The following is a 9,999-nucleotide window of genomic DNA, read 5'->3' on the forward strand; positions in this document are numbered from 1 at the left end:
ATTAAAAATCGGAGTAAGTTATTAATAAAAATATTAAATTTATTTAAATTTAGTTTAAATATTTAAAAACTATTCAATTTCACCCGCGCAACGAGCGGGCATCGACCTAGTATATTGAATATATAAATGGTTCGGTTCATTGGTTATAAACATTTCCATTTGTCCAATAAAAATAGGAAAACTTGATACTCTTGGTGTTGTGTAACGATAGATGAAATAACACAATTTTGGTTTCTATTTATTTAAAAAACCAATTGCTTGTGACATGGATTTCAGTTTAAACACATAACATTCGAAGTCAAACTTTAGAGTCAAGTCTTCAGCCACATACCAAAATGCATTCAAATAAAAAATGCAACACCGCCATGACAATCAGAGCTCACCAATGGAAATTTTAATCATTCTCCTCTTCTCCTTCTCTTTCACTTCTGTCTTCACAACATCAAAAGCCATTGACACAATATCTGCAACTCAGTCTATTAGAGATGGTGGTCAGACCGTAGTTTCAGCTGATGGCTCCTTTGAATTGGGATTTTTCAGCATCAAATCTAATAGATATTTGGGTGTATGGTTCAAAAAGATTTCTCAGGGAACTGTTGTCTGGGTTGCCAACAGAGAAATTCCGCTTTCGAATTCATCTGGATTACTTCAATTTGATGACAGAGGAGGTCTTATTCTTCTGAATCAGGAAAACTTGAGCATATGGTCTGCTAATTCTTCAAGAGCTGTGCATAACCCTGTCGCACAGCTTCTGGATTCCGGAAATTTCGTTATTAGAGACGAAATGGACGTCGACCCAGAAAATTACTTGTGGCAAAGTTTTCATCATCCTGACAGAACATTTATGCCTGGAATGAAAATCGGAAGACTGGCCGGAGGCGTTGTAGTTCATGCAACTTCATGGAAGAGCATAGATGATCCTTCTGAAGGTGAATTCATTTATCAGCTTGATTCCTCTGGTTTACAGATGATTATTGCGAGTAAATCAGTTATCACAGGTCGATCAGGACCATGGAATGGTATCGGTCAAAGCGGATTGCCTTTCTTAAAACCAAATACGATCTTTAATTATTCGTTTGTTATGAGCGAAAACGAGACTTATTATACTTTTGAGCTGGTTAACAAATCAGTATTTACGCGCGTTGTCTTGAATGAAAATGGTGTCTTAAACCGGTATGCATGGATAGACCGAACGCAGCAGTGGCAGCGTATCTCATCTGCACCAGCAGATAATTGTGATAGTTACGACATATGCGGTGCTGATGGCAGTTGTGATATCACCAATACACCTCTATGTTCATGTCTGAATAGATTTGTGCCAAAATTAGAAAATAATTGGAATGCAGCAGACTGGTCCGACGGATGCATTCGACGGAAACCATTAAATTGCACGAGAGGAGATGTGTTCATAAAATATTCAAACCTAAAATTACCTGATATGCTAAATTATTCAACCAATTCAAATTTGACCATGGAGGAGTGTGATGTATTCTGCTTGAAAGATTGTTCCTGTGTGGCCTACGCCAGTTCAAATATCGTAACCAGAAGAGGATGCTACTTTTGGTTCGGAGACCTCATTGATATCAAACAATTTAACGAAGATGGCGGACAAGATCTTTTCATTAGGATGGCGTTTTCAGAATTAGGTAATCACACACAATCATGATTGCAAACTTTAACTCTTTCATCGATTTTTTTTTTCACTTCATTGACTCAAGTCGTTTCTACTTTCAGATGAGAGCTCGAGTTCGAAAAAACGTAGGGTGCTCGTAGCGACCTTAGTATCATCAGCAGGATGTTTTCTACTTATCTTGTGTATATGCTTGTTCATAAAGAATAAAAGGAGAAACCAGAAGAAAAATGCACAAAGTAAGTGGGAAAACAATGCAGACGAAAGCTACTCTATTGACAACCATGACGAGGATCTAGAGCTACCTCATTTTGACTTCATTGTAGTGGCTCGAGCTACCAATAACTTCTCATTCAATGGTATGCTTGGAGAGGGCGGATTCGGACCTGTCTACAAGGTAATTAAACTAGACATCTAATGATGTAGAAGAATGATATTTAATGGGCTATAACTTTTGAATGGATCGTAAGTTCAGGATCATAACTAATTTCAGAAATCTACATATGAGTTAAGGCATTTTTGGACTGTTGAAGATTTATTTCATTCATTAATGATTTCTTTTTAATGTTTTTGATTCAGATTTTTTTCTATTGTGTTTAGGGATACTGTTTAGACTCGATAAATGTAAAGTTAGTTGATTTCAGCGTTGAATACAATTATAGGCATTTCTGTGCAGAAAGAAACTCTACTCAAGTACATCATTCCCATCTTTCATCTAAAACTTCATTTTCCTATATTTTTTCAGGGCATCCTAAGAGATGGACAAGAAGTTGCTGTGAAGAGGCTGTCCAAGGAATCTAGACAAGGGCTTCATGAATTCATGAATGAACTTAAATGCATTGCTAAACTTCAGCATCGGAACCTAGTCAAGCTACTTGGATACTGCATTTATCAAGATGAAAGAATGTTGATCTATGAATACATGCCTAATAAAAGCCTCGACTGCTATATATTTGGTTAGAATCCATACACCTCGATGCATTTTTCACAGAATTTTTCTGACGTATATAGAATAACAAATACATTATAGATTCATAGCTTCTATTACTTGAAGTCATAGATATAGTGAATTATGCGATCAGCAGACACCGATATTAATCTGTGGATGTATTTTAACAGATGATAACCAAAGCAAGCTTCTAGACTGGAATGTGAGGTTCCGTATCATCGTCGGGATATCAAGAGGACTTCTCTATCTCCATCAAGACTCTAGACTGAGAATTATTCATAGAGATCTCAAATTAAGTAATATCCTACTAGATAAAGAGTTGAACCCAAAAATCTCAGATTTTGGCATGGCTAGAATTTTTGGGGGTAATGAAACTGCTGCAAACACAAAACGAGTAGTCGGAACATAGTAAGTTTTGTTTTCTTTCTTTCAAAACAAAAGAAGGATAATGCAAGAAACGTCACACTAATTCATTTGATTGAATTATGCAGCGGTTATATGTCACCAGAGTATGCTATTGATGGCCTATTCTCAATGAAATCTGATGTATTTAGCTATGGTGTTCTGGTGTTGGAGATAATCAGTGGACAGAGAAACAGAGGATTTACTCATCCAGACCACGAACTTAACCTTGTTGGACACGTAAGCTTTATACGGGTACTTAAATCTTCATTTTTTATATATATTATTATACTTAAATGATCAATAATTTTGCAGGCATGGAAGCTGTTCAAAGAAGGAAGATATCTAGAGCTTATCGACGCTTCGGCGACGGAAACTTGCAATCTGTCAGAAGTAGTAAGAGCAATGCATGTTGGACTATTATGTGTACAGCATAATCCTGAAGACAGACCAAACATGTCATTAGTGGTTCTAATGTTGAGCAGTGAAGGTCCATTGCCTGAACCTAAAGAACCAGGCTTTTTCACGGATAGGAAATTATTTGAAGGGGAATCACCCTCCACCAAACAAAATTTAAATTCTGTAAATGAACTCACAATTACTTTAATCGATGCTCGATGAAAGTTGCCTATGCAAAAGGAAAATAACTATGTAGAAATTTAAGATTAGAATCAGCCACTTCACACTTTTTTGAGACAAATTTTGTAATTGTTCAAATTACAAAATTTGAACAATATTGTATTTGAAATTTTGAATAGGCATTTTAACATATAGTTGAGGTGCAATATTAAATTCTATAACATTAGCTAAAGTTCTACTTTTGAATAGTCTAAAAGACTAACCTTAAGAGCAACTGCAAACCCATGTTGAAATCTTGAATAAATTTTCTAACCAATCATTGAAACAGAAGCGTCAACTGCGAATTTGGTATCAGGAGGAACTGACGTCGTGCTGGTCTGTGTAAAGTTGGTTTGCTATAAGTTGACTTGAGAAAGAAAAAAAAAAGAGCAAATAAGGTAAAACAAGGGATATTAAACTGGTTTACTGAATTATTCACACATTATCAAAAAAATTAAGTTAATTTTCATTAAAAAAAACTCACTCGGTTATGATTATATTACAACGGAAATTATTGTCTTTGAAAAAACTTAAAATGCATCGTTTTTGCTCATCTTTTACCTTTTTAACGATTTAAACACATCTTTAAAATTTCGTATGAAAGGACTCAACTTTCTATTTTTGATATTTCAGGGCCAATATTATTCTTCTTCATCAACGGATATCATCTCTGGCAATTTTTAATGAAAGAAACAACACCGAATAATGAATGTTGGCCGGAAATCGATTACGGGGACAAATAGCATAAAGAAATGTTAAATGCCAAAAGAAAGAAGAAAAAAAAATATTTTTGAGGTTAAATTTAAAAAATGTGCCCAAAATCTTTTAAAATATATTTTTTTACAATAACTTTAGAGTTTTTATAGTCTTCAAGGATCACACTATTCACACAATATTCGAGAGCACATTTAATTATTTTTGAAACAAGTTGATGGTCCATGAAACTAATCATAATACTACCCTTTTAACACGCCAAGTTTTCGATCAAATGATAATCAGAATATATATCCTTTTCCTTACAAACCACACATTCCAAGTCTGATGACTTTAGAGTCAGTCAAGTCTTTAGCGACGTACCAAAATGCAATCAAATAACAGCTGCAACACCGCCATGACAATCATAATTCATCAATGGAAATCTTAAACATTCTCCTCTTCTGCCTCTCTTTAACTTCTATCTTCACAACAGCCCAAGCCATTGACACAATCTCTGCAACTCAGTCTATTAGTGATGGTGGTGAGACTATAATTTCAGCTGGTGGCTCCTTTGAATTAGGATTTTTCAGCATCAATTCTAATAGATATTTGGGTGTATGGTTCAAAAAGATTTCTGAGGGAACTGTTGTCTGGGTTGCCAATAGAGAAATTTCGCTTACGAATTCATCAGGATTACTGCATTTTGATAACAGAGGAAGTCTTATTCTTCTGAATCAAGAAAACTTGACCGTATGGTCTGCTAATACATCAAGACCTGTGCAGAATCCTATTGCACAGCTTCTGGACTCAGGAAATTTCGTTATTAGAGACGAAAACGACGTCGACCCGGAAAATTACTTGTGGCAAAGTTTTCATCATCCTGACAAAACAGTTATGCCCGGAATGAAAATCGGAAGACTCGCTGGAGGAGTTGAAGTTCATGCAACTTCATGGAAGAGCATAGATGATCCTTCTAAAGGCGAGTATTCATTTCATCCGGATTCCTCTGGTTTACAGATGGTTATTGCAAAGGATTCAGTAATCATATTTAGATCGGGACCATGGAATGGCATTAGCCAAAGTGGTTTGCCTTTCTTGAAACCAAATCCAGTTTATTACTACACAATGGTTATCAGTGAAAATGAGAGCTATTATACTTTTGACCTTGTTAACAAATCCGTTTTTTCAAGACTTGTTTTGAATGAGAATGGTGTCAATAATCGGTATGTGTGGATAGATCGGACCCAGCTATGGCATGAGATCTCCTATGCACCAAGAGTTAGATGTGACACTTATGATCTATGTGGTGCTCAGGCAAGCTGTGACATCAACAATACAACAGATTTGTCCCTATCTAAAGATGTTCTATGTTCATGTTTGAATAGATTCGTGCCGAATTTAGAAAGTAACCGGAATGCAACAGATTGGTCCAGCGGGTGTGTTCGACGGACGCCATTAGATTGCCAGAGAGGAGATGGGTTCATAAAGTATTCAAATCTTAAATTGCCTGATATGCTAAATTATTCAACCAATTCAAGCTTGACCATAAAGGAATGTGACATGTTGTGCTTGAAAAATTGTTCCTGTATGGCCTACGCCAGTTCGAATATCGTAACCGGAAGAGGATGCTACTTTTGGTTCGGAGACCTTATTGATATCAAACAATATAATGAAGATGGTGGGCAAGATCTCTTCATTAGGGTGGCTTTTTCTGAATTAGGTAATGAAACAATTAAGATTGGAAAATTTAACTATTTCATCGAAAAATTTCTTCACATGATTGACCCGTGGTGTTTCTACTTTCAGATGAGATCGCGGGATTCAAAAAACGTTGGGTGCTCATGGCAACCCTACTAACATCAGCAGGATGTTTTCTGCTTATCTTGTGTGTATGCTTGTTCATAAGAAATAAAAGGAGAAAGCAGAATAAAAATGCACAAAGTAAGTGGGAAAACTACTCTATTGACAACCATGAGGAGGATCTAGAGCTACCTCATTTTGATTTTATCGTAGTGGCTCGAGCTACCAATAATTTCTCATTCGATGGTATGCTTGGCAAGGGCGGCTTCGGACCTGTCTACAAGGTAACTTAACTAGACATTTAACCATGAGGAAAAATGAAGTGTAAACTAATTCAGAAAGCTACATATATATGAGTTCAGGCATTTTTCGGACTGCTAAAGATATTTTCCATCCATTAATGATTTGTTTTTTTTATGTTTTGGATTCAGATTTTTTTCATTGTCTTTAGGCATGCTGCTTAGACTCGATAAATATGAATTTAGTTAATTTCAGCATTGAATACATCATTCACATCTTTCATCTAACACTATGCTTTCTATATATTTTTTCAGGGCATACTAAGGGATGGACAAGAAGTTGCTGTGAAGAGGCTGTCCAAGGAATCTAGACAAGGGCTTCATGAATTCATGAATGAACTTAAATGCATTGCTAAGCTTCAGCATCGGAACCTAGTCAAACTACTCGGATATTGCATTTATCTAGATGAAAGAATGTTGATCTATGAATACATGCCTAATAAAAGCCTCGACTACTATATATTTGGTTAGAATTAATATAAATTTATTCTGTCCCTTCTTTTTACTTGCGTTTATATTATCTTAGTAATATAAATCTCTTTATGTAATTTTAACAGATGATAACCAAGGCAAGCATCTAGACTGGAATGTGAGGTTCCATATTATCATGGGTATATCGAGAGGACTTCTCTATCTTCATCAAGACTCTAGGCTGAGAATTATTCATAGAGACCTCAAATTAAGTAATATCCTACTCGACAAAGAGATGAATCCGAAAATCTCGGATTTTGGCATGGCTAGAATTTTCGGGGGTAATGAAACCGCTGCAAACACAACACGAGTAGTCGGAACATAGTAAGTTTTGTTTGCTTTTTATCAAGAAATGTCATACTATATATCTTGAACAAACACTAATTAATTTGACTGGATTGTGCAGTGGGTATATGTCACCAGAGTATGCAATCGACGGATTATTCTCAATAAAGTCTGATGTATTTAGCTTTGGTGCTCTGGTGTTGGAGATAATTAGTGGACAGAGAAACAGAGGATTTACTCACCCAGACCATCAACTTAACCTTCTCGGACACGTAAGCTTTACATGGGTACTTAAATCTTCAATCTCTATATATACATTTATGCTACTGTTGGCCTTAATAAGTTTTAAAATGATAAACAATTTTTGCAGGCATGGAAGCTGTTCAAAGAAGGAAGATATTTAGAGCTTATCGACGATTCAACAATGGAAACTTGCAGCCTATCAGAAGTATTAAGAACAATGCATGTTGGTCTATTATGTGTACAACATAATCCAGAAGACAGACCAAACATGTCCTCAGTGGTTCTAATGTTGAGCAGTGAAGGTCCGTTGCCCGAACCTAAAGAACCCGGATTTTTCACGGAGAGGAAATTGTTTGAAGGAGAATCAGCCTCCAGCAAACAAAATTTAAATTCTGTGAATGAACTCACACTTGCATTGATTGATGCTCGATGATAGTTGCCTATGGGAGGTGCGAAGTAAGTGTGTGTAAAATGAAAATATCTTTGTATAAATTTAAGATTAGAATCAACCATTTTTGTAAAAATCTGCAACAGTTATGCTAAATGTTGGATCTTATAGAGTATTACTGTAATTTTCTACACGATTTTTAAAGACAAATTTTGTCATAATTCCACCTGGGCAATTTAAAAAATAGTTAAAATGAAATTATTAAATCCAATAACAAAGGTATATTTGTAGTTCATTTTTTCATTTAATACTAACCTTATAGCAACTGCAATAAAATGTTAACTGCGTCTGTGGTATTAAGGGGAATAGACATCGTGCTTGTTTGAGTAAAGTTGGTTGCTATAAGTTGACCATGGGAAAAAAAATAAAGGGACGATGACAAAAGTACCTAAAATTTAAAAAATATTTACAGAAGTACCTGTAAATTTTTTTTATTTATAAAAATACAACTGATTTAAAATTAATTACAAAAGTACCAAAAAATGAAAATTAATTACAAAAGTACGATTTGTATAATGTCGGTATAATTTTGGAATATTAAAACTATAAATCAGATAATTTAAAAATAATATTTGGTTTATTATTGGTATAATTTCAGTATATTTTTGGTATATCGATTATAAATTTTTATATATATTTTCTAGTTGATAACATGTATATTTTTTTTATATGTATTTTTCACTATAGTTGGTAATGAATAAGAGAATTTGTATATTATTGGTATAATTTTAGTATATTGTTAGGCTAATATTTAGTATGCGATGTGGTGTAATGTTGATGCAATAATAAAATTTTAGTATATTTTGATGTGTACACTCTTGGTATACTGTTGGTATAATTTTGGTATATTAGCTTAATTTTTAGTAAACGATTTGATATAATTTTGGTAAATTTTTATTTAATATTAATAAAATCTCAGTATGTATAATTTTGGTATAATATTGATATAATATTGATATAATGTTAGTTTATTAGTATAATGACATTATACCCACAGTATACACCGTATGTTTGATATTATTTTTTATTTTTTTGTACTTTTGTAAATATTATTAAGATTTTTATAAATGAAAAAAGTCAATATGTAGTTTTGTAATTTTTTTTATTTTTTTTGGTAAATGGCGTAATTTCCTCAAAAATAAATACACTTTAGAGGGAAGCCTATCATCCATCATCTTTTAAAACTCGTATATAAACATACTCTTAACATTTTTAAAATTAGACTTCAAAATTAATCACTTAAGTACATTTTCTTTTGGGCTAATAGGCTGAAAAACTACCGATCTTTTTTTTAATAGCACCCCGACTTTGTAAGACGGTCAATTTTACTCTATTTTGTATTTTTGACTTTCAATAGAATCCCGACTTTGTAAAACGGCCAATTTTATCCTATCTCGTATTTTTGACTTTCAATAACACTCTATTTCATCAAATTGAACTCTTTTATTTAGAATTTATTTGAATATTTTTAAGTTATATGACTTATTTAAATTTGTCCATGTCACGACCCGATTCCCGGATCGAGACCGGCGCTAGGGAATGGGAGTGGTTGCTCCGAAACCCGTAGCAAGCCTTAAAATAAAATCCATTTTTTCCCATTAAAAACAATTTAACTTTTCTTACAAAAGTTTTCTCATATAAATTTGTTTCGAAATTCACTATAAATTTTTCGCGGAATAAAATCATACATTTTCAATTCCGAAACATAAACATTAGGTCAACCATTTCACGGGACCTCTTTTCCATTTTCACAACATGTCAATTTTCATAACCCTTTTCCAAAACGTTTTTAGGGTAAGACATGCAAATCACATTTATGCCACGTTGGGCCCACATAGACATTTCGTCTCGATGCCAACAGTTTCATTACTGTTTTCCACATTTATCTCGGTGTCTCAAATACCCGAGAGGCATCGCAAAATAACCAATAACAAGCATGCATACATATACATAATATTAAAGCGATGAAAATTAAACAGAGTTATAACGTGGCAGTTCATCGCAAAATAAGGCATGTTAAAGTACGTCCGTCTAGACAGTTCTACTGCAGCGCTAAGATAGAAAAATATTTACAATGCCACTACGCCCAAAATAGAGACTTCATGAAACAAGGAAATGAAGTCTCGCCAAAATGACAGTCTACGTACCTGAAAAAAAA

At 34.1% G+C, this 9,999-nt stretch overlaps 1 protein-coding gene across 1 annotated transcript; it reads left to right on the forward strand.

The window, feature by feature from the left end:
- Positions 1 to 216: 216 nt before the first annotated feature.
- Positions 217 to 7,972, forward strand: LOC126669274 (uncharacterized). Its single transcript, XM_050362706.2, has 12 exons — positions 217 to 1,646; positions 1,735 to 2,027; positions 2,376 to 2,586; positions 2,750 to 2,987; positions 3,071 to 3,221; positions 3,297 to 3,599; positions 4,698 to 6,015; positions 6,102 to 6,379; positions 6,650 to 6,860; positions 6,952 to 7,189; positions 7,272 to 7,422; positions 7,521 to 7,972. Exons 1-12 carry the CDS (start codon positions 353 to 355, stop codon positions 7,824 to 7,826), a joined length of 4,992 nt encoding a protein of 1,663 aa, XP_050218663.2. The 5' UTR covers positions 217 to 352; the 3' UTR covers positions 7,827 to 7,972.
- Positions 7,973 to 9,999: the final 2,027 nt, after the last annotated feature.

This window comes from Mercurialis annua, linkage group LG2 (genome assembly GCF_937616625.2).
Source record: "Mercurialis annua linkage group LG2, ddMerAnnu1.2, whole genome shotgun sequence".
NCBI lineage: Eukaryota > Viridiplantae > Streptophyta > Magnoliopsida > Malpighiales > Euphorbiaceae > Mercurialis > Mercurialis annua.

Coding starts and splice junctions, on each gene's coding strand:
- LOC126669274 (XM_050362706.2), top strand. CDS start 353: ATGCAACACCGCCATGACAATCAGAGCTCACCAATGGAAATTTTAATC. Junction 3,600..4,697: donor TTACTTTAATCGATGCTCGA/TGAAAGTTGCCT, acceptor ATCAAATAACAG/CTGCAACACCGCCATGACAA. Junction 7,423..7,520: donor AACTTAACCTTCTCGGACAC/GTAAGCTTTACA, acceptor CAATTTTTGCAG/GCATGGAAGCTGTTCAAAGA.